Source organism: Aethalodelphis obliquidens, unplaced genomic scaffold (genome assembly GCF_003676395.1).
Source record: "Aethalodelphis obliquidens isolate GAN/ISIS:26980383/991018 unplaced genomic scaffold, ASM367639v1 scaffold11, whole genome shotgun sequence".
Taxonomy (NCBI): Eukaryota; Metazoa; Chordata; class Mammalia; order Artiodactyla; family Delphinidae; genus Aethalodelphis; species Aethalodelphis obliquidens.
The window spans coordinates 30,427,739-30,454,949 of record NW_020837955.1 but is presented as its reverse complement, the minus strand read 5'-3'; the positions used below and the strand labels follow the sequence as shown (position 1 = coordinate 30,454,949).

The 27,211-nt window shown below is 39.1% G+C and overlaps 1 protein-coding gene across 4 annotated transcripts in view; it reads right to left on the bottom strand.

The window, feature by feature from the left end:
* TRUB1 (TruB pseudouridine synthase family member 1) overlaps positions 1 to 17,030 on the bottom strand; it is a 52,795-nt gene extending 35,765 nt beyond the window's left edge. For all 4 annotated transcript variants that reach the window (XM_027112687.1, XM_027112685.1, XM_027112686.1 and 1 more), the window contains exons 1-4: positions 16,727 to 17,030; positions 13,393 to 13,491; positions 7,125 to 7,180; positions 692 to 773 (exon numbers count right to left, since the gene is read on the bottom strand). In XM_027112687.1, the coding sequence (XP_026968488.1) occupies positions 692 to 773; positions 7,125 to 7,180; positions 13,393 to 13,491; positions 16,727 to 17,006 (517 nt within the window). In that variant the 5' untranslated portion in view covers positions 17,007 to 17,030. The remainder of the gene's footprint in view (positions 1 to 691; positions 774 to 7,124; positions 7,181 to 13,392; positions 13,492 to 16,726) is intronic.
* Positions 17,031 to 27,211: the final 10,181 nt, after the last annotated feature.

Below are 27,211 nucleotides of genomic sequence, written 5' to 3'. Positions count from 1 at the left end.
ACCCAGGAAGCTTACAAATAATTCACAATTGATGACACAATAATGTGGGTGAACTGACTGTACAAAAACCACAACTGCTGCATTATAAATAGCATAAGCACTATGAGAATTGCTAGGAAACCATTTATCTATCCTTTCTTAAAGTAGTGCAAGAAGGAATGGTAGAAAAATTAAGGTGGGCCCCAATGAGTTCTGCTTTACTGCTAGAGAAACAGCTTTCCTTTTGTCTTATCTTTTTACATACTCCAAAAGCATAGAAATATGATCAATTTTAAAGTACTAAACCTAGTACATTTATTTCAACAGCTAAGAGATAATTATAAAAAACAAAAACAAAACAACAACAATGGCAAGATGCAGGTAAAATCTAGCAAGAGAGTTTCTCTGCTTTGTTTCACATTCATTAGGAAGAATGTCCTAAATCCCAGCTATAAATGGTTTTTGGCAAGGGAGTTATCTGGAAGAATTCTGCACATTAAAGAAAAACTGATTATAGGAAAAGAGGTAATTATTATAAATCTTTATTAACAGACATACCAAATGAGCAAATATGTTTTTCCAACCTTCTTAACCCAAAGAAATGTACTGACAATTAAAATCACTGGGAATATGAGATTTATTTTAAATTTTGAATTCAGAGAAACTTTCTCTAAATATTAAAAACAAGGACTACCTAAGATGAACTTCATACCGTAAGGTTTTTCTTCTGTTACTTTCCCTGTAGAATCTAGCGTGTCAGTAGCTTTCCCCAGTTCACCAGTGGCAATATACCTCTAGAGGAAGAGAAACAAGGGAGAGAAATAGGCCATAAGGTAAAGAAGAACTGTTATGCATGTCTTAAAGTTTATACAGAACCTTACTAATACTACCTGATACAAAATAAAGGCAAAAATCAATAGACTGTAATTGCTTTGTTAGTTTTTTTATAAATTTATTTATTTATTTATTTTTGGCTGCATTGGGTCTCCATACGTGCTTTTTTCTCTAGTTGCAGTGAGTGGGCTTCTCATTGTGGTGGATTCTTTTGTTGGGAGCACGGGCTCTAGGCGGGCGGGCTTCAGTAGTTGTGGCACACGGGCTCAGTAGTTGTGGCTCGCGGGCTCTAGAGCGCAGGATCAGCAGTTGTGGTGCACAGGCTTAGTTGCTCCGCGGCATGTGGGATCTTCCCGGACCAGGGCTCGAACCCGTGTCTCCTGCGTTGGCAGGCGGGTTCTTAACCACTGTGCCACCAGGGAAGCCCCGCTTTGTTAGTTTCTGATATGTGGGAAGTATTGTACAGATTGAGGAACATTCACAAACTTCCCACACCAGCCAACATGACAAGGAAAAGCCTGATTTTATTGATAATCATGGCTTATAAATATACTGTTACTGTAAAAAAAAATTTTTTAAACCAGTTTTCTACTGGGCAGTTTTGATTTTGAAGGAAAATTTTCAAATACACCTATGAGTAGAGAGAATGGTACAATAATCCCCTACCTAGTCATCTCAAGATTCAATGATTTTACCATACTTAAAAGTAAAATTAATTTTTAATTAATCAATTTATTACTTCTTACATGAAATACCAAAAGTAATCTTAGTAACTTGTTTATGCATTTAAACAAAAGCTAAATATGTAGAAAATAAGGCAAAACTAGTATAGCGTAAGTAATGTACATATGTGTTTCTTAATAAAGAGAAATTGCTACTTCTTAAGCTCTCTAAAAGGATAAAAGTCACTTCTCAGAACTGCTCATTTTTCACAAATGAAGAAGTAGATCACTGAGTTAACTGAGGATTGTTCTGCTTCCCATCTCAGGCCACACTTATACTACATATTCTTTGTATTCCTCTCTTTTGATCAAATTCAAATTCTATTTGGAGGTTCACATGAAGTAGTGAGAAAAATGCAAGGAATATAATTCCCACTGAAAAGAATATGTAACTTTGCAGAATTATGTTTATTAATGATAAGCTTATTACACTACCACACCGAAAACATGTGGTTTTGAATATCTTCATTAAAAAGCAATAGCTCTATACAGTTCATAAATGTAAGTCCTTCAAAATTTTCAATATAGTACTTATGAAATGTATGAATATTAATAGAGTGTAAAGAAAAGGTACAAATTAGACTACCTCTGGAGAAAGTAGATTAGAGATGCTCTAATCTCCGAGAGTTGCTAAGTTTCAGAGGAACATTATTCAAGTCACACTTCAGAATTGACATTGGTTAACCTAAAAATGCTACTGTATACCTGGGGGAAATTACTGCCCTCTGAAATATCCCAGGGGAAAAGTTTGTATATCCCAATGATAACACTTGTTCAAGGGTTGGAGGGGGATACAAAGCAGCTTTCTGAAGAAATGTTGGCTTTGCCTACAGGTACTATTATGGTTTATCTCTGCATATATATATATATATATATATACCTTACATACCTGTAAAAATGCTAGTTAAGAGTCTTTATATGGCATCAATGATTTCCTAATAGAACATCAACCCTTCCATCGCTCACTGGTTTCAAAAGCACATATAAGTAACCAACTTTTAATCAGCAATATAGAAAGCTAATAAAGATAATACTCCAAAACCTCATCAAAGTCTGTTACTTCAAAGTACATCTGCCACCCAGATTCTGCTGAATGACTGGTTCAAAGAAAGTATAATTTAGGGAAGAGAGTAAAGGGACTATGCATCTATTGCCTTCTTCTAGGTAATCTATATTCCATAATTAGATCAAGTTAGGTCAAAGGGATGTATTAGCCTAACCCCCTTAGAATCCTTTTACCAAAGTTATATTTCATGCAGATCCACTTCTTCACCTGTTGTAAACTATTTTGAGATCCACTATCTGTCACTCAATATTCCTTACTGTAAGAAATTTCTTTCTGACTATAATGCCCAGAGTAAAGTCTCTTCATTAAAAAACTGGCATGCTTTCTCTTTCTAATGAATGTCATATTTTTGCCTAGGCCACCAAAAATCACAGATAGAAATAAAAGCAATGAAATTAACTGTATTCAAGATTTCCAACAGAAATTGCTTGAATAAAATTAATGTCTATGGAACATGTAGCCAGAGGGACCCAAGAGGCCTGAAACTCAGGAGAGAGAGATTTGGGGATAGTGAAACACTTGAGAATAGTAATAACAGTATCTATTGAGCAACTTTTGTTTAACAGGCACTGTACAGAAAACCTATATGCTTTATGCACACACTACACTCATAATCCCAAAGGAGAATGCAGTGAGAAAAAAATGACTCAAGAGAAAGTTGATCATTGGCAGAGCAAGGCTTACCATATGACAAAAGAGAAAGCTAATGACGAAGACAAGGAAGGGCTCTTTTCTTAAATCTTACTCCAATCTGATTGGGAAGGAATGCATGAAAGGAGTGGGGTGGTCTAAATAATCTGTGGTCTTCACAAAATGAAGGCAAATTAATCTCATGGCCTAAAGATTTTAGGTAAAGGTCAGCACTCCACCCATTAATTGATAGTGTTGTATGAACTGGTATTTATTACATTGAATAGGATTCTAAGGATATTTCTTGGTTCAGCAGAAAAGAGTGTTAGGTCACATTCAATCAACAATGTCTCTCCTTAGGACTGGATGGTGAGGCAACGGTGTATTACGATATGGCTATAACATGAAGAGCGAGTATCTGCCATCCTAGAACTAAGTATTTCTACTCTTGAGGTAACCCCACTCTACACATACTAAAAGGCTAATTTTTCTAGTAGCACTGTGATGCAAATAAAAATTCATCTGTAGGGCTTCCCTGGTGGCGCAGTGGTTGAGAGTCCGCCTGCCGATGCAGCGGACACAGGTTCGTGCCCCGGTCCGGGAAGATCCCACATGCCGCAGAGCGGCTGGGCCCATGAGCCATGGCCGCTGAGCCTGCGTGTCCGGAGCCTGTGCTCCGCAACGGGAGAGGCCACAACAGTGAGAGGCCCGCGTACCGCAAAAAAAAAAAAAAAAAATTCATCTGTAAAAGTGGAAAAAGTAAATATGAGGTCAAACAGCAGGTCTGTGCCCCATTAGAAGGCTGCAGACAATTTTTTAAATGAAAGAAAGATATCAAGAGTACACTGTACATAGGGTTAAAGTTGTTTGATAAAATTTTTGGTTCTTATACATGAATGGATATATAGAGTCATGTGTAAAATGAAATTCTTATTATGGGTCTTCCTCAAAAAATTTTTGTAAGTCACTGCATAAGATCTCCAAGATTACAGCCAGTGCTAAAAACAAAATCTATTTTTAAAAATTCATTAACAGGGCTTCCCTAGTGGCACAGTGGTTGGGAATCCACCAGCCAATGCAGGGGGCACGGGTTCGATCCCTGGTCCAGGAAGATCCCACATGCAGAGCAACTCAGCCCGTGTGCCAAAACTACTGAGCCTGCACTCTAGAGTTCGTAAGCCACAACTACTGAGCCCATGTGCTGTAACTACTGAAGCCCGCGCACCTAGAGCCCGTGCTCCGCAACAAGAGAAGCCACCGCAGTGAGAAGCCCGCACACTGGAACGAAGAGCAGCGCCCGCTCGCCGCAACGAGAGAAAGCCCAAGCGCAGCAAAGAAGACCCAACACAGCCAAAAATAAATAAATTTAAAAAAAATTCATTAACAGCTTTTAACTACTTTTGATAAAAGTGTAATGTCCAACATACTTAAAGGTAATATTTAAAAGATTTAATTTTTCAACAAGTACATAATCTAAAATTAAAAGTATAAGAAACACAAATAGCTAACAAGATAATAACGCTTATTTTTTACTTACTTTGCGGTACACGGGCCTCTCACTGTTGTGGCCTCTCCCGTTGCGGAGCACAGGCTCCGGACGCGCAGGCTCAGCGGCCATGGCTCACGGGCCCAGCCGCTCCACGGCATGTGGGATCTTCCCGGGGCGGGGCACGAACCCGTGTCCCCTGCATCAGCAGGCGAACTCTCTACCACTGCGCCACCAGGGAAGCCCAATAACACTTATTTTTGAAACATGAAACACCCAAGAACTAAGTCTCTATAATAAGATGCACCTGGGATCTTCTATTTACTTTACAGTCATCTGAGGATCGGTGATTTCACTGTATGACATTCAGCTTTCCTAGCTGAATACCAAAATGGTTTGTGATAAATAAACTTAAGCCAGAGCCAATGATGTATTTATATTTCCAGTCATCATATTTCTGGAAATATGCCTGGAATTTACATGTAAAACCTTTCAACAACATATAGTGTGTTACATGTACTTGTGGTTTTGGAGGGGAGGGCTGGATAATGAATATTCCAGTGAACTTCACGTATTTTATCTTGGGAGGAAAAAGAAAACAAACACATCCCTTAATGTAAATATATCTTTTTGCTATTATTATAAAAGTGAGTTTTCATTGTAAAGATTTTGGAGAACACCAAATAATGTGAAAAAAGAAAATAAAATCATCCATAATCCTGTATCAAGGTAACCACTGTTTATATTTTAGAATTAAGAAACATATATCAAGCAACTGGCAAATCCTGTAACAGAAACAGATTCTAAACTCCATGGTCAGTACCATGTTCAAATTTACTGTAAAACTGTCAAACTCCTCCACTCTAACACAATTTCTATACTCTGTGATTTTTCAACACCAATATTTTGAAGACTGCAGAGCAAGCTGCATGGAAATTTTTCCATTTATCTAAGGTATTAAGATCCTTCCCAACTGAAAGACACAGGTTTTTATGCCAGTTAATAACTAAAATGGGATGTCAAAGGCAACAGGCTCTCCAGGGCTTTTTATTTTAAGAAAAGCTTACTTAGACCCCTGGCACTCAGAGTATGGCCCAAGGGCCGGTATCCACCATGAGATAAGTTCAGAAAATGAAGGTGCTTAGAAACTTCTTTAGCAATTTGACATTGCCGTAACAGTTTAACTGTATTTTATAAAAGTCATCAATCAGTCTGCAATGAAATGGGAAGTTTTTTAAATGGTCTTTGACCACTTTTTTTTTTTTTTAAAGAAACAATTTAGACAAAACCACTTTATCCAAACTATTTATATCCTGCTTGGAGCAAGGGTTTTAAAACAAATAAAAAGTTTAGTCCAGGAAATTGCTGAAATTCTTCCCTAACTAGTGGCATATTAATCTTCCTTCCACAGGCATTTTCACTGGCCCCTGGCCCCAACTATCATAACCAGCACCTAGTTGCTAATTAGAATACAGATATTATTATCTCTTTTAATGCTAGAAGAGACCCTTGAGAGAATCAAAACCATTCTTCCTAAGGAAAAACTGAGAGGCCTGGAGAGGTCAAACGCTGACATCTAGACTTGTCTTAGGGCTCCCCTGCTATTTCGATGAGGGTTCTCACTCAACAGGTTTAGAGCCTCTCCTGCCTCTTCCTAACCCCTCCTCCCTCTCCTAGCAAATACCTCGAAAGATGCTTTCGGATTTAGTCAAGGAATGATGTAACATCATCTTAAAGAGGGCCCATTCTTTTATTTAGTAAACATTTTATAACCATTGAAAAAAGCATATCTTTTGTTGGAAATTGCATGGTTTACAAAATGGTATTGCTTCTACAAAAATTCCAAGGTTTAAAAAAATCTTCTGGTCGGGCTTCCCTGGTGGCACAGTGGTTGAGAGTCCGCCTGCCGATGCAGCGGACAGGGGTTCGTGCCCCGGTCCGGGAGGATCCCACATGCCGCGGAGTGGCTGGGCCCGTGAGCCATGGCCGCTGAGCCTGGGCGTCCAGAGCCTATGCTCCGCAACGGGAGAGGCCACGGCAGTGAGAGGCCTGCGCACCACAAAAAAAAAAAAAACAATCTTCTGGTAGAATTTATGATCTGTAAGTTCCCTTTCACTTAAGAAATACGATTATACAAAACAAAAAAACCCAAAAGAACCTAAATACATATATGTTTAAATTATGGGCATCACAAAAGTTTTGCTTCTATGAGTCAAATTTGTTTTTAAATCACTAATTTATAGTCTCAATATTTTGAATCTCAGATATCATGATTATAGACATTGTGTTTAATACTCAGTGTTGACATTCATGCAATTTATACAGCTTATTTTTGAATTGATAAAATCCAACACATAGGTCATTAAGAAAACATTGAAGAAAAACAGAACCATTCCAGTATTCTTACCTTGGACCCTGACAACATACTGGTCAACAGTTTTGTTCCCCTTCCAATTCCAACCACTACAAATCAAAGAAACAAATATCATGACACTCTATTGTAAACCTAGGTTTTAAAAATGTTTTATGACATACATTGGTCATAATTTCTTGGCATATGTAATGTAAAGTTGGAAAACCATTTATTTAGCATAATGTGAGGGCTCCTATTACTCCAATCGGTTGAACTTGTCCTGCAAGTAAGAAATTCTGAAGTGCAGGTGGGAGACTTTTTTTCCTTTTCCGAAGTGTGAAACATACCAGAAACCTCAATCCAGACAATTAGATAACAAAAAGTTTTGGAAAAACCTCAAAGGACTCACTGGAATTTTATATGGGCAGCAGTGAAAATACATGGTACAATTAATCTTGGTATGATAAAATATTTGACAAAGCAAAAGCCATCATCATAACTAATGAACCATTTAAAGATGATTAGTGCCCAGTAGCATACAATCAAGAAAATAAAAACGCAAATCAACCCAACACAAAAAAGAATACAGGGTAAAATGAGAGCCTGGAGAGTGTATGTTCGTGTAGGCCGTACACAAAGTACAATCGCTCACGTCTCCTCAATTTCAAACATTATCCTTATGACAACACATTTCACCAGCCGAGGATGAGAGGACATAATCATTTCTTCACCTAATAGCATGCAAATTTTTGTAAGAATTGAAGTATTTTTCATTAATGGATACAATTTTGTAAAAGAACACAATATAACCATCACAATTCAGAATTATAAGCAACAAGGAGAAACGATTGGCAAGCTAAAAGAATTATCTTGAATATTTATAGCAGATTCACTGAGTTTACTATGAATCAAATTCTACTCTAGATGTTTTCCATTCATTAGTTCATTTAATCCTTATAACAACCCTGAAAGATAATACAATTATCCCTATTTGATAGGTGAGGAAACTGAGGCATAGAGAGACTAAGAACTTTGCCCAGCATCTCACAACTAGTAAATGGTGGAGTTAAAGTTCAAACCAGACTAACAGCAGACCCCCTTCCTCTCATCCTCCCTGCCACCTTACTCATCTAGGCATTCTTCCCACTGCCGCCAGCCTAAAGCAGCCTATATACTGTAAACCTAGCTATTCTACATCTTATCCCTTCCGCTCCCAATTCATACCATTTCTGAAAACCTATACTGCACAAAGCCGCCAAACAATCCTCAATAGGGTCCCAATGCCTACAGTACCAACTTCTTAGTAAAGTATTCAAAGTCCATCCTTTGCAACACAGCTCACATCCCAACTCCTTCATCAAGTCCATCCCAAACCCCCACCCCTCTCAGCTTCTCTGACAGGCATATTGGTTCAAGGACCAACATAGAAACTGTCTGCCTTCAGGATCCTCTGTTGAGCATAGCACCCTTCAAATAACAGCAGCTGCTGCTGAGGCAAAAACTTTGTACAATAATAAAAGATTCAATTCAATTTTATTCCATTCAAGAATCCCCAATCAATATTTTGCAAGGAGCTACCATGCACTCAATGCCAAGAAGAACACTTTTAATGGAACAGCACATTTCCTGACTTTGAAAGAGCTTATAATCTCATGGGGAAAATACAATACAGATAAGGGAAACTGCAAGTGTTCAAAAACCTGTTGCCTGAATTAATGAGTGAATAACTCTAAATAACAATACAACGGTATATGATTGTGTCAAAATGAACACAGAGAGAATAACTGCTGTAGGAGGTCAAAGGAGGGAGCACTCTAAATGGCTACAGAGGCCAGAGAATGCTTCATTCAAACATTTAGTGTGAGTTAGGGATTAAAGGATGTACAGGATATGAAGATGCAGACAAGAGAGAAGCATGTTCTAAAGAAGGAACAAACTGACAAATTCTCAGATACAAGGATGAGCACAGTGGGTTTCTCAACCAGAGTGCAGGGCGTCTTAAGAGCAGGCTGATGTGTTTGATTCTATCATGGTGTAAATGCTGGACTGATGATTATTTCTCTGCTAGTTCAGTGATCCAGAATGAAACAACAAGGCATCTTAGAGTTACCCAGCTTAACGCTCTCATTTTATACCCAAGAAAACCAAGGTCCATTGAAGTTAGGTGATTAGTGAAAGCAGAAGTTTACGAAGACTAATACAGAAGTGGTATATAGAAAAATTAACTGGAGTTGAGACCTAGCCAACCAGCAGCTTTTCATTCAAGGGACAGTTTATGGGACAGAATTTTTATTCAGCTTTTTCCCATTCAACCATTCAAAATTTTGTTGTATAGGTACAGAAATAAATAAGACCTTGTTTTAGCCCTCAGTGAGTTAACAAAAACAAAGAATACAGTGAAGTTTTACATTGGCAATATAAAAAAGCAAGTGGGCAGGATTCACATGTAGGAGACAGCATTTTAACCAAATCAGGAAAGGTTAGTAGGATTTCTACAACTAAAGAAGACAGAGATGAGCAGTTTATCTGAGAGGAAAAGCATAAGCACAACAGTTTGAAAAAGTGTGAAGAATTAGAAGAATGAACGAAAACCAGGATTTTCCAAGTACTGTCTCACAATTACTACTCTATCTCCCAAGTTTTCTGTGCTCAGATGTTTCTCTATAAAAAAATAAAGCCACTGTCTCCAAACCTCTACAAATGTCCTAATACTCTATTCTCAAATCATTGAACTTATTTATGATGAGAGTCACTTTAGGGCCGGCAAGTCTATTACACATGTAATTCCAAAGCATTTTGCAGTTGGAAGTTTCTACTGCCATTTATCTAACTCTCCAAGACCCTTGCAATCACTTGAAAAGACCAGTATCTTCCCACTTCCAGGAATCTATCTTAATAATCCAAAACAAAGAGGAAGTTTTATTCATAAAGATGATCCTTACAAAATCAGTCCTACTAACAAAACTGTAATAACCTCCAATGACCTCAAGTAAGGAAATGGTTAAATCAATATGACATCACATGATATTGCCATTAAAAATAATGTTTATTTCCCTCTTAGAACTGCTTTTGCCGCATCCCATAAATTTTAATATGTTGTATTTGCATTTCATTTGTCTCAAGATACTTTTTGATTTCTTCCTTGACCCACTGATTATTCAGAAGTGTGTTATTTAATATCTTTTTCCTCCTGTAATTGATTTCTAGTTTCATACCATTGTGGTTGGAGAAGATACTTGATATGAGTTCAACACTTTAAACATACACAATTATATTGGTCAATTATTCCTCAATAAAGTCTAAAAAAAGAAAAAATCATGTTTACAAATATTTTTAATTAACATGAAAAAAATGCTATGTTATGATGTTAAGTAAAAAAAGGATACAATGTACATACATACAGTAAAACAGCTCAACTTAAAAATTCTGCATGGACAAAAAGGAAGAAATATAACAAAAATGTTAACAGTGATTATTGCTGGAAGGTAGAAAATGTATAAGTTTTATTTTCAACTTTCTTTGTATTTTCTAAATTTTTTCACTGTAATTTTCTAACCTCTAAAGTTAAAAAATAACTTCTAAAATGGTGTATAGGGCTTCCCTAGTGGCGCAGTGGTTGAGAGTCCGCCTGCCGATGCAGGGGACATGGGTTCGTGCCCCAGTCCAGGAAGATCCCACATGCCGCGGAGCGGCTGGACCCGTGAGCCATGGCCGCTGAGCCTGCGCATCCGGAGCCTGTGCTCCGCAACGGGAGAGGCCACAACAGTGAGAGGCCCGCGTACCACAAAAAAACAAAAAACAAATAAAATGGTGTATAAAAACTCAATTTCCATTTTAAGCAATTTATAATAGATGGGTATATTAGTTTCCTATTACTGCTGTAGTAAATTATCAACATAGTGGTTTAAAACAAAACAAACTTATTATCCTACAGTTCTAGGGGTCAGGAGTCTGAGGTGGGTTTTACTATGGTAAAAATCAAGGTGTCAGCACAACTGCATTCTTTTCTGGAGGCCCTAGGGGAGAATCTTTCTCTGGAGCCTTCTTAGAGGAGTTTTCTTGCCTTTTCCAGCTTCTAGAAGCTGTTCATCTTCCTTGGTTCATGGCCCCCTTCCTCATCAAGGCCAGCAATCTCATCACTACAAACTCTGCTTCCATTGCCACATCTTTTTTGACACTCTTCTGCCTCCTCTTCCACTTTTAAAGACCCTTCTGATTACGCTGGATCCACCAGGATATTTCAGGATATCTCTTAAAGTCAACTAATGAACAACATTAATTCCACGTGCAACTTTAATGCCCCCTCGTCACATAACCTAACATACTCATAGGTTCTGGAGATTAGGACACGGACATCTTCAGGGGGGCCATTATTCTGCCTATCACAGCAGCACATTTTATCCTCTTTCTTCTTGGATTTATGGTGCTGTGCCTTAGAAAACAGAAGGTTATAATAATAAATAGGCTTCAACTCTAGAAGAGTTGAACTGATAAGAATCCTGAAGCCACTTCTAGAACCAATGGCAAAGAATGCTGTGATTGATTGGTAATTTCTGCTACGGACATGGAGAGCAGGGAACAAAGGCAGGAGTGCCAGGTATTTGCCATCCCAGGTTAGGACAGAGACTTTAAAACTGAGCAGGTCCAGGTTCAGCTCCTGACCTTGCCACTAACCATGGGACTGACCTCACATACAATAAGTGCTCAATAATGATTATTATTAGTTATGGTAAGAAATAGTAATTAAGGTAACAGAATTTGCCTATTCAAGTTCTCTAATTCAGGAAAATGAATTTCCATGTGTTTTTTTTCTATTTTAACCTCAGGTAAAGATGTTTTTGTCAACATGCATCAAATAAAATCTGTAATTTCAGAAAATGCAAAATCATAAACTGCTTCTAATTTTCTTGAAAAATACAATTTTATTCACCAATTTTATCCTTTTCTTCTAAGTAAGCATTCATTTCCTTTGGCTAGCTTAGATCAGGTTTGTTTTTATTTGTATCTAATTTTAGCTCTAATAAAATGGATTGGATCATGTAGCACAGTATTTTTTAAAGCATGAGTCACAATCCATTAGGGCAGCATGAAATCAATTTACTGGATTATGATCAACATTCTAAAAAAATGGAATACAATAAAATATAAAACACCAGGGCATGTAAAAAGGTAAGGATTGTTCCATAAAAGTTTTTCTCTAGTATGTGGGGAAGGGGGAGATAGGGAGAATCCCAACATATGTATTTCTGTGACTGTGGATACAGTTACAAAAAATTTCTAAGAACATACCCTGTCCTGTGGATACACACTTTAGCAGTCTATAAAGATAAGACTTCAGAACCTCTACTAGATGCAAAAAAAAAAAAAAAGGATGGAAGAAAAAAGGATAAATCACTCCTCTCCCCTCAATCAATTCTATCAACTTTCCTCCACATGCAATAAGACATTCAACTAATGTCCCCAAGACAGAGTGACTGCCTCTGAAGAACTATAAGGTTCGCCTTCTCAAGAGAGCTAATGTCAGAGTTAGATTCGATATAGGCAGAACAAAGAGCCATATACCTTGTCAGGAGTCCCCAAGACTATCCCACCCTGGAAGATTCATCCATGGCTAAGATTTACCTACCGTGACATCCTAAGGTTACACAGCTGTATCCTAAGGGTAAAGACACTGGAGAAAATCCATGCTCAGGTTCCTTATTCTCTCTCCCTCTTATAAGGGGGGACACTTGAGCACATTCCTTCCTCCAACAATCCAACAAGGAATAACATGTGTACAATGTTCCTGCTCAAGGGAGACCATTAGAAACTCAGCACCCAAAGTTTTTATTGGAGGGGATGAGAGGAATGGTCACCCAGACACCCTCTGCCTGCATGGTGGGACAAAATCCCAGATTCCAAGATAGAAAGCAGGCGTTTAGCATAAACCACACTGTTCACACAAACAGTCAAGGCACAGTAAACCCATCCTTATTGGATGGGGAAGGGTGGGAACACAACCAAATCCAAGTCCCCAGATGCAAGCAGGCCTTTCTAAAGACAGTGATTTCAGGCCTGCTGTGTTAACTCTTTTCTGCACAGATACAAACCCTTTCTCAAAGTCCATCCAGACATAAAAGTAGCTATTTCTAACAGCCTTCGATACCTTGTGCCAAATGATACAAGGGCTTCTTGAGAAGATGGCACTATAAATCCAGTAGATCTGAAATATTCCAAAGTAGACTGAAAATGGCATGGCCTTAGTTAATTTTATCTGTTCTTAATCAATATTTCTTTCTGATGTAAGTGGCAGTTACATCAAACTTCCATTCGTATCTCTTACCCAGGACTCCTCGGGCTGCACTGTCTAGAGTCCCTCCATGCCCAATTTTCAAAGTCTGCTTTTTCCTCTTGGTCCATTCTGGAGAAGGCATTCCAGCTTCTGTAAGAGTAATTGGGATGAAAAAAAGGTAAGTACTGAGACAAACGAAGCAGAATCTCCATAAATACGGGATGAGGCAGTGTGGATGGAGTACTCAAGACAAATAGAAAGTACTGTACAAACTTAACATGTTAAGATTAGGACGATATTACTAACAAAGAACAGACTTTAAAATGTACAGACGCTCCCTAAATTACAAAGAAATAGTATGCCCAAATTAGTTGTCTAGAAACTAGAATTCATTTTCCAAGGGAAAAAAAATTGTTTTTTAAAGTGGGTCAATATCCACACGAACCCACAGAGATCTAGTAAATTCCTGGTAGCAGTGGGCTGGGAGACAGAGAATGATGAGAAGAAGTTGGTTTTTACATAGGCAGCTAGTTTTCAAAGTCCTCAATTTCATTTCTAAAATCTCTTTTGTTCCCTGGTGCTCTTTGCTGGTCTCTCCAGCTACCTAAATGTTGGGAGTACATCTCATACAGGGTTACTTCTGAGAACACTAAGTACCCAAACTATCTGTAGGTCTGTCCTCCTCTCCTAATCAAAACTCTCAATTCCTTAAAGAAGCTAATCTCAACAAAAGGTTATGTGGGAAGAGGGTAACAGTTTAAGTTGCCACTTATACTCCAAAGCATTTAGATATTAAAAAAGAAAGAAAAAAAAAAGCCAACCTGGCCTATCTCATATTCCTATTGTAAAAAAATAAAATGAAATAATGCGATCTGAATGTGCTTTGGAAACTCAAAGCACTATAACAATATGCTGTTATCATCATCATCCTCATCATCATGGCATATAACATTATAATGAGAGAATATTGGCTACTAGGCTTCAAATGAGAAAGGAGAGAACAGCAGGAAGAGCTCTATTGATCTGTACCCCTCCAAACCCATCAAACCTTCCTTATTACCACTGACACAGAGAAGATGGAAAATAGAGTAAAAGAAAATGAAAAGAGAGGACAGAGACAGGAAAGGAGGGAAGGCAGAGTAACTGTGAAGAAGCCAGGTTAAATGGCCCAAAGGATAAGTTGGGTTGTAATTACCATCTTACTGAGTCAGAACTCAGTCTGGAACACAGTCCTATTGTCACTCTGTGATTACAACATCACCCTGCTTGGAAGGACATGACCATATGCTTTAACATAAATCTGTGAGGCGAGGCCTAGGCTTCAAACCCTTCACTTTCACTTGCAACCCATTATGGATCTCGTCCTGTATTCATAGAAATATTTTGGGGAACTCTTTGTATTTTTAACTTGATGGTCCTGGGAGTGTGGAGGCCCTAAAATTTACTGTCTTCCCTTTGTGTCCAAATTTACTTCTTTCAAGTCTGAAGACACACCGTCTCTACTATATTGGAATTTGGTTCACCCCATTGGTACCATTCATGGATGAATATTTATTAAGACCTTTTCTAGCTATAAAATTCTGATATGTTTTAGTCCTTGAAGGATTCAAAAAGACGGAAGAGCAGAGATATTAGTACGACATGAATCAATGTAAGGAAAGGCAAGGAATGTTAGTAGAGAGCATGACAACTGACTGTGGCCTAAATCAGCGGTTGTCAAAGCTGGCTGGCATTACAATGTCTTGCCCTGGAATCTGTAACTTTAAGAGAACCTTCCCAGACAATTCTGCCAGCCAGTTAGAATGGCATTTGGGAAGCCCTGGTCTGGCTAACATAAATATAGAATAGGCCAATCACAAGCAATATAGAAATGGAGAGTAATGAGAATGTCTACTTCTGAGTGAGTGGCTTCCAGAAGATGGTCCAGCAATAGCCTTGAAACAATCAATTTTAACTAAGTTTCAAGAGGAATTTCAGTTCTTGATAGGCAGATTAACCAGAAGGCCAGGATATGGCTTTAATCCTATCACAAACTTGTCTGAAAGAAAGAATGATAATCATTACCTTGAGGATCAAAAAAGCCTTAGCTTAGCTAACAAATCAGGCCAAATGAAAGCAATTCTATGAAGGAAACAACTCCATGATGACACCACAAAGCTTGTCCTTGATGTAATTCCTTCCTTCAGCATCCCGTATATGACCCATCCTTACAGGTAACAAAGTATAATGAAAGTATAACAAAAGAATAAGCAGATATAACATAGGTATTAAACATCTTCAGGAATGTACCTTTGCCAATAAACATTTGAATCTGTATTGTGTCAGTTTTAATTAACAAATTCCTACCAGAATATTTGCTTTTGCAGTAAAAAGGGCGGGGGAGGTGGTAACATTTGCCAGGGGACACTAAACAAAGAAGAAATTTCCTGTACTGATTTCATGGAAAAATAAGCCAGGGCCAAACTCTGGAGGGCCTTGAAAACCCAGTTAAATAGTTTTATCACCAAAGTTTGCAGAAATTGCTGCTATGAGCTTAGCAAGACACAGTGTCTTTCACCCTCACCTCTCCACAGGTTAGCACAGGTCTGGCTTATTGCAAGATCCAAAAAAATCCAAGGTTCCTTGATTCCATTGTCTGAAAAGATCTACTGGACTGATGAACTGAGAGATCCTTCAGGCTTTTCTAATATTCTCCCAGTGTATATGAGGAAACAAACAAACAAACAAAAAGAGTGTTCTTAGAAGTGACCAAGTTATATTTAGTGCTCGTCAAAATGTGGTCCATTAACTACTTACACCAGAATCACCCGGAGCAACAGTTTAAAAATGCAGTTTCCTAAAAATACCCCCATATCCTCAGAATCACAGTCTCTGAGGGGGGCAAGGATTAGGAATCTGCATTTGTACAAGGGACTCTTGCCCACTCTATGAAAACCACTGTGTTGAGTCTTGGTTAACTAAGTAACATCCGCATTTCCATCATATTTTTAGGGATGCAACTTTGGGGTGTAGAAAGCCAGTGATTCCGTTGGGTAGAGTTTATCTACGTGAGCCAAACAAAAGGCTTCTGAGGGATCAGACTGTAGAAAACTCGTCTGCAGGCCCAAGAGCAGAGGTTTATTATGTGGATGTGTGGGTTTTGCTTTTCGTTTTTTTTCCCTTGAGAACGACAACTGCCAACTAGGCTACAGGAGTTCACGTGAGGACAAGTCCAAGCCGGAGATGCCCCAGATTTCTGTCCAGAGCTTACACTGTGGCCGTTCTCCCTTTCCCTTCCTCTTATCTCTTGAGCCACGAGAGCGCGAAAAGCCCAGTGTGCTCTGTGCGGCTTCCGCTCTCACGGCGACCGCCTCGCCTCGGCCTGGTCCCCACCCGGCTGCAGTACCTGCCAAAAGCTTCTCCTTCAGCCGATTCAGCAGCTCGGCTGAAGTGGGCCCTTTGGGCTTGTGCACGGCGAACACGCCGCTCAGGGACAGCAGCTTAGTAGCCAACGCGGGCTTGGAGACCCTGGCTTCGGATCCGGTCCTGGCCGCAACCGCCGCGGCTGCAGCCATCGCTGAGGATGTGGCGGCCGTGGCTGCAGCCATTCCTGCACTTTCGGGGACTGGGGTTGTAGCTGGTTTCAAGGATGACGACGATACCACCGCCGCCTCAGCAGCTGCCATACTTTTGCAGCCCAGACCTGTTTTGTTTCGCGGAGTCGCACGCTAATGACGAAAAAGGAGTGCACCCAACAACCCCCAGTCTTTCCCCTTGCTTCGAAGCTGCCCGGGCGGGGTGGGATCGCAAGGGCTTGTGGGGATTGTAGTCCATGGCTTTCCCGTGCTGGCCGAGAGTCGCTGAGTCTTACGAGGGCTCTGACGGAGTAGTTTTTCCCGTATAATACTGCCTGCTTCTTAGGTGGGGTTAGTTCGGTGCCGCAGGTGTAATTTGGGGTTGCCGAACCCAAACACCAAGTCTGTGTATATTTTCGGCGAGAAATCTCTTCACATCTCTCCCCCCGCCCCCTTCAAGAATTAAGCAGAAGTCAACAACCAAGAATAGAAAACTTAAGATGCTGACTTCCGCTGCAGCTTGTGAAGAACCACGGCTCCCGTGGTGCACTGCTTTATTCAATTTATTGTGCTCTTGGATTCATGGTTCAGAATTAAAATACACCTGAATGTAATCTCAGAGCAAAGAACATGTTTACCTTGTTCACTGCTGTATTCCAGTGCCTCACACATAGCAGGCACTTAAATATTTGGGAACAGATAAATGGATACGAGTTCTTCAAATTCCTGAAAGAAACCTCTAGGTCAAGCCAGTGCTAAATCACGTAGGCTTATTTTGATGCCCTTCATGCACTCCTTTCCACCCCCCAAACCCCACAACTCACATGTAATTCTTAAGGATTCTAAGATATTTAATACTAAGTCTTCTGTGGATTGCATCCTTTAGTAACACATTGCTTAGGCATTATTGCAGTTCATAAAATTAAACTTTACTTTAGATTTGAGACCTCTCTGGAAGTTATTCACTCCCCAACAAAATTCAGGAACACTGTTCTGATCCTGGCACAAGGCAAAGTGGAGAAAAATTCTTCATCTTACTTCTGCATCAGATATATTAAATGGTATTACAAGTGTTGTGAGACAGATAAAGTTTGTCTTTATTGTTCCTACAGATTTCCTTACAGCCACCCTTTCTCCTCATCATCCTTTTTCACATTTATATCTATTATCCTAATGATGCCTCTTAGCTACTCACAATCACCAATTATGGGATCCCATTTGAACTTGCCCCATGCATTCAAGAAAAACGAAAAAACGTTTTAAATACAATAATTATTTCTTCCTATATTTCCACCCTTCTCTGCCTCAGTCAGATCACCGGACTCTTATGAAATCTATGGGGTGCACAACAACGTAAATGTACTTAATGCAACATAACTGTACACTTTAAAATGGTTAAAATTTTATGTGATGTATAATATACCACAAAAAGAAAGAAAAAAAAAACAAAAAACCCAGCATCTGTGGAGGAGTGAGAAAGGGAGGGAGAGTTTTTGTAGGGTGGAAAGCTGAAATTCCTAGAAGCAGTTTACTTACTCTTGTGGTCTATTATAAAAACCTAAGCTAACTGAAAACGTTATGCACAGGATGCCTTGGAGGCCAGAAGAGAAGTGAATTGTTTTGAGAATCAGGAGAGAGAAACTAAAAGATTGACAGGTCCCATGATTAGTGAATACCTGAGCCTGCTTCAGGATTTTCCCTTCTCCAGGAAGGTGGCTCGGCTTCAGAGGGGATGGCTACACCCTAGGGAGCAAAGCGTCCATTAGCCTCGGTAAGATTTCTGTGCTCTCCTCTTGGCAGAGAGAGTTTAAAGCAGGCTTGAACAGTGATGACTTGGAAATTAGAGAGCCTTTTCCCAGTTGTCCAGACATCAGTAAGCTTCCCTAATTCTGCTGTGACTCCGATGGGGGGAGTGGAGGGAGGGCATAACTAGGGGTGAAAAAATAACGCTTTCATTTGAATTTTCCACAAGCCCATTGCAGAATCAGAGCTCATCTGATTAATAGAAAACAAAGAAATAAGTATTTCTTGTACATTTTATTTCCTGGATGCTAGGGAACAGCAAAATTAATTAAACTCTGCTATCAAACCTATATTATTGGCATCAGAAGCATCAAGTTCTAATTTTCTGAGGTAACCAACATCTCCCACATTGGGCAAGCCTTGCATTTGTAAGTTATCTTAATATATGTGTGAGTTAGGATTCTTTGGTTGGGAGTGACCGAAACTGATTCATATCAGCTTAGAATTTATCAGAAGGATTCTTTTTAAAAAGGGTTTATCAGAAGTGTACTGGAATATTATGCAGAACCTGGGAAGTTCTCTCTTTTTCTCCCTCTCTCCCCACATTCTCCTTTCATGCTACTCTCTTGTGTCTTTTTCATTCTTCTCTTTTGCTTCTAACAGGCTTTTTTTCTACTGACTCCTTACTCCACATTCTTGGTTTAGACCATCCTGTTTTGATCCAATTCCAAAAATATCCTGGATGAAGCCACTCCTGGCCACCTAATGAACATAGCACTTCACTAATTTCATTCCTCAACCACAGCACTTTCCTTGATTATTTTCCTGCTTGATTTTTCTCCATAGCGTGTTTCATGTGACATACCAAATATTTACTTATTTTGCTTAATGTCTTATTTCCTCCATCAGAATGTAAGCTCTGTGAGGAACTTTTGTATGCTTTAGTCGCTGCTATATCTCCAGGACCTGGAATAGTGTCAGATATAGCACTCAATAAATAGTAGTTGAATAAAGGAATGAATAAACATGGCAGCTCCAGCAGAAACCACGTAGATAGAGGGGAATAGCGCCAGTTCCCAGAAAAGTAGAGTGCTGGACACGTAAAATATGTATATTCCCAGTGTAGCTTATCTCATGTGGCCTCAAATGTTTTTATCTCCATTTTATTTGTATGGAACTGAAGCAAAGAAAAAATAAGACTACCTACTGCTATGTAAAACTTCAGCTTTCTAGACTAGCTTCCATGCTGTCCTCAACTACCCATGTGCCTCCAAAGATTGTTAATTAATGGGAATCAAAAATTGATAAGACTTTCAGGTTTTATTCCAAATCTGTCACTGGCTCCCCCATGGTTGTATCGCTGGGGCACTTCTCTGGTCCTTGCTATAGGTATGCGTGCCTGGGAGAGCTTACTCTTTACAAAGGCTTCTCCAACTGTTGCTCATCTGTGCAACTTTCTATAGATGACAGAATCATAGAAAATAGTGCTTGATGGGGACTTCTCTGGTGGCACAGTAGTTAAGAATCCACCTGCCAATGCAGGGGACACAGGTTCGAGCCCTGGTCCGGGAAGACCCCACATGCCACGGAGCAACTAAGCCCGTGCACCACAACTACTGAGCCTGCACTCTAGAGCCTGCGAGCCACAGCTACTGAAGTCCAGGCACCTAGAGCTTGTGCTCCACAACAAGAGAAGCCACCGAAATGAGAAGCCTGTGCACCACAACCAAGAGTAGCCCCCACTCACCACAACTAGAGAAAGCCTGCGTGCAGCAACGAAGACCCATTGCAGCCAAAAATAAATAAATTAATTAAAACAAAATAACAAGGCAATCTGATAAACTATCCCTATGAAGGTATGATGTTGAATCAAATAAAACTACTACTTGTGTAGGTCAAAATGTTTGAATATCAGCAATTTCAATCTAATATTAACACCTGATAATAATTTTACGTGTCATTTCTCTAGAGGTATTTCCATTTTAGTGGAGGAATCCAAGAGACAAGAGACAACATTTCAGATCAGGAAAGGCAGATACTTGTGAACATGGAAACATTCAGATGCTTGCCGAATTACACCATACCCAACCTACACTTTCTTGACAGTTTGTTCCATTAAGCTGTACCAATATCTTTTTATGGCATTGTCAACTCGTACCCATTCAAATAAATTAATGTTCCCATCTCAGCTGACTCATTTGGCAGTAAAAGCTAGTTCACATGCCAATGCATTAGCTGGCTCACATGACCTCTCTATGAAAAAAAGCACATTTTCACAGTAATAAGCAAAAAGGAGCAGTATGCCCTCCCTTGCCCAATGTAGTAGCTCAGGTTAAACAAATGTGAAAAATTTTAAGGGGCAAAGAGATGGAAAAGAGGAGATACAATGAAGAAAGACCTGGAACAATACAGACGTTTTACAATGTATAAAATAAGAGTGCTTGACATTTTGTGTTTTTAGGTCTATAAAGAGATGATTGTAATTACTCCTGAGCTCTCAGAATGTTTATTCAAAGAGCACAATTGATTCCCTACAATGTACACAATGTTGTCGAGATACATTAAGGACATTTAATAAACTCTGAAATTAAATCAATATATACAAGTATAAATATTAAATTTGTATTAAAGGGCATGAATAATATAAATATTGATAGTTTAATACAAACTACATATACGTGATTATATATATTAGGTAAATTACAAATACAAAAGAACAGATTACTCTGTGATTGGTCAAATGTTGCCTTTAATGCTGCCAAAGCGACACAGTAGATCTGATTGCTTTTATTTTATTTAGCATTCATTTGTACAACAAATATTTATCATGCACATGCTCTGTGATAGGCACGTGAAATAACTTTCATATTGACCACTGCTGCAAATAAAGTCATTTATAAACAGCCTGGAGAAAGTGTTATCAGTATCTGTTTTTAAGTAGGCTCTGAGGATTTGGAATATTTAAAACTGTTCTATATTCACATTCCAAAGATAATGTACAAATTGTCTTCATTGATTAATCTATGCTATCATAAGCGGGGGAAATGTCATTCCGTGACTTCAGTTTTCTTTAAACGTTTAATAATGTTCTCCACTTGAGGAAGGGTTTAAGGCTGGACTCAGAGACAGAGGTGATGGATGTTTCCCATTACCAGGTTGAAAGAAAAGCTTCTTACTTAGCATGGACTATGCCTAGAGGCTAGCAGAAGAAGAAAGCTTTGCCTGGTCATCAGTTATCTCAAAACTCCTGAAGACTTCAACCTTTTCTATTACTACTTAATTGAATTTAGAAAATTATGATCTTCCTTTTGAATATTTTACAGGTTTTTAAATGTACGATTGATTTTTTTCTTTTTTTTTTGGCCTGGAGAATGTTTGGGTGTGTTCATTCTAATCTGTGATTTGCTATCTATTCCACAATTTAAAAAACATCTGAATGTTTTGGCTACATTAGAAAATAAAAGTATGCTCTCATATTTTGGAGCCAAGGCACATCTGCATAAGTTCTTGATTACGTAGATATACCTTGGCTCCAAAAATGTCTGATTCTTGTGGTTAGCCTTAAGTAGGAAAAGCTATTTTGGAAAAAGCAAAGCTTGAGTATGAAATTCCAAAATTACTTTTTACTACTTCACATTGGATAACATATAGTATATTATACATTTATTATTGTGAAATAAAATTCATGTTTTATGACAAGACAAGAAAAATTTAAACATGAAAAAATGTTCTCTTCCTTTTGACCTCTTTTCCCACTATTGTACATTGTGTATCTGCATTATGTATTGACCAACCTTCCAATCAGCAAAAATGCTTGCTCCACCATAAAGAGAAATATATTCCTAGCATCAACAAGGCAACTCCTTAAAAGAGAACATTCCTTCTTGATCTTGTAAGGGGCCATGATGACCCATGACCCACTACTCACTAGACTGTGTAAACAGTCAATAATACATCATTTAACGTACAGCCTTCTGTCTCAAAAACTTATATAACTGTGCCTTGGCCCCTAACCGGTGGAAATGTTCTCAGAACTGTCTGAGAGACTGTTCCCGGGTTATAGTCCTCAATTTGGCTCAAATAAAATATTCCGGGCTTCCCTGGTGGCGCAGTGGTTGAGAGTCCGCCTGCCGATGCAGGGGACACGGCTTTGTGCCCCGGTCAGGGAAGATCCCACATGCCGCGGGGCGGCTGGGCCCGTAAGCCATGGCCGCTGAGCCTATGCGTCCGGAGCCTGTGCTCCGCAATGAGAGAGGCCACAGCAGTGAGAGGCCCGCGTACCGCAAAAAAAAAAAAAAAAAAAATCCATTTCATGAACTTATTTTCAAAACAGAAACAGACTCACAGACATAGAAAACAAACTTAGGGTTACCAAAGGGAAAAGGTCGGGGGGAGGGATAAATTAGGAATTTGGGAGTAACATATATACACTATCGCACATAAAATAGACAACCTACAAAGACCTACTGCGAAACACAGGGAAGTATACTTAATATTTTGTAATAACCTATATGGGAAAGAATCTGAAAAAGTATATATGTATTCATATATATATATATATATATATATGGATCACTTAGCTGTACACCTGAAACTAACACAACATTGTAAATCAACTATACTTCAATAAAAATAAATAAAAGAGAGTAAATCCTAAGAGCTCTTATCACAAGGAGAAAATTTTTTTCTTTATTCTCTTCTTTTTTTATTGTATCTATATGAGAAGATATATGCCAGCTGAAACTATTGTGGTAATCATTTCACAGTATATATAAATCAAACCATCATGCTGTATGCCTTGAACTTATACAGTGATGGAAGTCGACTATTTCTCAATAAAACTGGAAAAATTTGCACTTCTAAAAAATTTTTTTCCATTTCTTTCTAAGATCGACTGATTAATTTTTCATTGACAATAGCCTACAGACTTTATAGTAGGATCACAAAAATAAGTTCTGACATGCATCTAAATCCATAATGAACATAATTTTTTTTTTCTTTTCTCTATTTTCTATTCTACTCTGCCACTTTGAGTAAGCACTAATTCACCATGAATACTCTGGTCATTTTCCCCAGAAATAAAATTAATGTCTACTTCACAGCGTTTCTGAAAGTGTCACTGGCAAAGCCCACTGGGGTGGAGAATAAGATGGAATCTAGGTTATAAGATAAGGTCTAACCTCTTCTTTTGTGCTTAGTCTAGTTTCACTTGCCTACAGGGGGCACATGCAGAGGCCTTGCACCTAACACGTGGAATCAGCCTTCTCAACACAGAACCGCTGCACCTGGCACGTGACTTGGTGGGCCGTGTGCAGAAGCGGTGCACCCGACACCTCAATTCACCATGACAACAGCATGCGGTGTGCAGAGATGCTGCCCCTGGCGTGCAACCTGGAGCCCTAAGCAACATACCTGCTCCTACCAACAAGAGCCCTGTCCCTTACTCCACAGGTGAGATCCCCAAAAACCAGCCCCACCCAAGGCCTGTCCAGGAGAGGGTGTGCTCTGGAACTAGGGCTTGCATCTCTCCATTTTTTGATCAAAGAATAAAACTTTCCTTTGCTTCTGGTACTACTTGGTCTTGTTCTGAGCTGAACGACACCGGGTAGCAGGACTGTTCCTGGAGGCTGACTCTGGAGGGTCAGTAACAAAAGGGAAGAAAACAATTTTCTCTCAGTTTAGTTAAGATCATACTCAAACTCAGTGCAGCTGGGCCTTGATCTGTTTCTTAAACTATAGGATGGGAACTTCAAGTTTATAAATGGCTTGTGAATTAACCCTGACATCTCAGGTAATGGTCGAACTGACTTATTTTAGCCTATCTTGCTAAAGGTTATATCTCCCCTGTAGGGGAGGAAAAAGTTTTTCTTCACTCTCTTAGGTTCCCTGGATGACCCTGGAAATTAAACTGACAAAGACAGATTAACAGGTGAAAAGCGTACAAATTTTATTAAATTTTTACATGTATGTGGGAGCCTTCACAAGAGAGTGAAGACCTGAAGAAGTGACCAGAGCAGGAAGCTTTTATACATTTTAGACAAAGAAGCAATGAATTTATGAAGAATTGACAAGGCAAAGGGATTTGGGCTTGGGGTGGCAAATGGTGAAGAGGTAACTAGTAAGGATTAGTTTAACCAGGTTTGTTTCGTACAGATTTCTAGGCCCCAAATTCTAGGATCTAGCGATAAGAAAGTCTTCCTTCCTCCTGATACAGGGAGGGTACCTTTCACCTGGGAGATTTTATCTCCTGCTTTCAGGGAAGAAAAACAAGGCAGGAAGGTCAGAGTGACCTTCCTGCTTCTGCTGTTTTCTCCAATTCCTTCAGCTTAAGATATTCAATATGCCAAGGGGGCATATTTTGGAGTAGCATGTCCTGAATCCCATTACACCCAACAAATTTATCTTTGATAATAAATAACTCTTCCAGGGGAACATCTCTCTCTATCTTTGTCTTTCTCTCTAATATATATAGTTTTTAGAATAATATTGAGATCCTGCTCTCTATCTTACAAAATAAATATTCCATATTATATCAGAAAGCTGGGGCACTTACGGTATTCATAAAGCTGCCAGTCTGTGTAATTCATCAAATAGATGAGCAACCACATATATGAAATTTTAATCTTGATTCATTTCAGAGTTTAGAACAAGCCAGCTTGTTTTATTAAACATATGTATCTAATATTTATGTATTTCATGTGCCTAAATTCTATTTTCTTATTACTATGAAGGAATATATTTTTTTAAAGACTTTTTTTATTTTACTTATTTATTTGGTTGTGCTGCATCTTAGTTGCGGCAGGCGGGCTCCTTAGTTGCGGCTCGCAGTCTCCTTTGCTGTGGCATGCAAACTCTTAGTTGCGGCATGCATGTGGGATCTAGTTCCCTCACCAGGGATCGAACCTGGGCCCCCTGCTTTGGTAGTGCGGAGTCTTAACCACTGGACCACCAGGGAAGTCCCTATGAAGGCATATTTCATTCACACTCCAACATATAACAGATAGGGATGGCAGGCAAGAATTTTTAGACATGGTGTCATTTTATTGAGAGATACTTTCTTTCCTGATAAATGGCTTTGAAAACAGCTGTGAGCCTCCCCCTTCCCTCATCTCCCCCACCTCACGGAGTTTGTCGGTGCACCTTTATAACCTGCCTGAAGAGAATTATAATCTGCAGTGTGACTTTGCCAGCCATTAATCTTTCTCCTGTTTTAGGTTCTGAAAGGAGAGATCCCTAGAGCATGTTTTCCCCTGGCCTCCCAGACATCCTGTTAGCTTCTGCAGTCACAGATAAAAGAGCAGTCTTGTGCTCTCACAGCAGATCTCTGGGGGCAGAGACAGCCACAGAGCTCTATTCTTTAGATTTTTCCATGAAGGATTCATGCTTGCCACCAACCAGCAAAAGACCAACCCTATCAACTTCAGTTAAGGTGTCACTATAAGCAGAAGATGTTTTCATGGCCAGGACACAGCTCTGAAAATAAGGAAATGACACATGCAGTTGAAATCTTAAATATATTTTCATTCAGGGTGTGGGGAAAGATATCTTTTAAAAGCTTTCATAAAATAACATTTTCTGCCACCAGCAGCATTTTATCACCAGTTGCAATAACCAGTTCCTTAAATGCATGTCTTCCCTTGGAAGTCATGAATAAGCCAATTCTGATTCCTGGGTACATAAACTGTCCAGGATGTTTCTTCCAAGTACCAAATTATATGTCTATCTTCTGCCCACAGAAGAGCCCTGAGCTTATCTTACAGCCTTGTATTATTCACTGAAATGCTCCAGCGAGGTAGGGTAAAGAGCACCGCTCTCAATCAACAGAGTCTGTAAATCGCACCATTTAAAAGCATCTTCGACATCTGTCACTAAGTCCTGTGATCAAAATTACTGGAAGGTTCACTGATATATCCACACTTAATTCTTTTTTCACCAAGCACTATGAATTAAAACTCAGGAGAGACTTTACCTCATGGGTCACTGGTCACTAATTGTTCCATTTAACATTCATCAAGCACCTCCTGAAACTCCCTTTGTTCCAGGCACCAAGCCAGAGAAGCTCGGAGCAGACGTGCTCCCTCGAGTGGCCCAGTGCTCCCATATCCCCCAGAAACAGATCCAGTAATCAGCTAGCAGTCTATCGGTGCAGGAAGGAGAAAAAATCTATTTCTGGGTGTCCTAGTGGCGTTTCCAGAAAAATCATATTGATAGCCAGCTAACACGACTTAAATTTTACATATTCAGAATGACCTAAAGCAGTGCTTCTCAAACTATTTGTGGACTAGTTTTTTTAAATGCCCAATTCATGTGGACTGATATTTTTGTAAAATATAATAAAAAGGAACTACTAGAAAAATTAAATTTTAAAAATCCCCCCAATATAATGCCATGTGGTTTATTATTTTTATTATAATTATTATATGTTATTGTGTATTATTATATTATTTAATTACTCTGTCAAATTGCTATAAAAATGCCTAAATGCTTAGTTTCAATTTCTGTATTTAGCTCATCACAGACTGATAATATTTACATCACCTGCTTGCACTGGTCTGTGAATCAGGCTTGAAGTA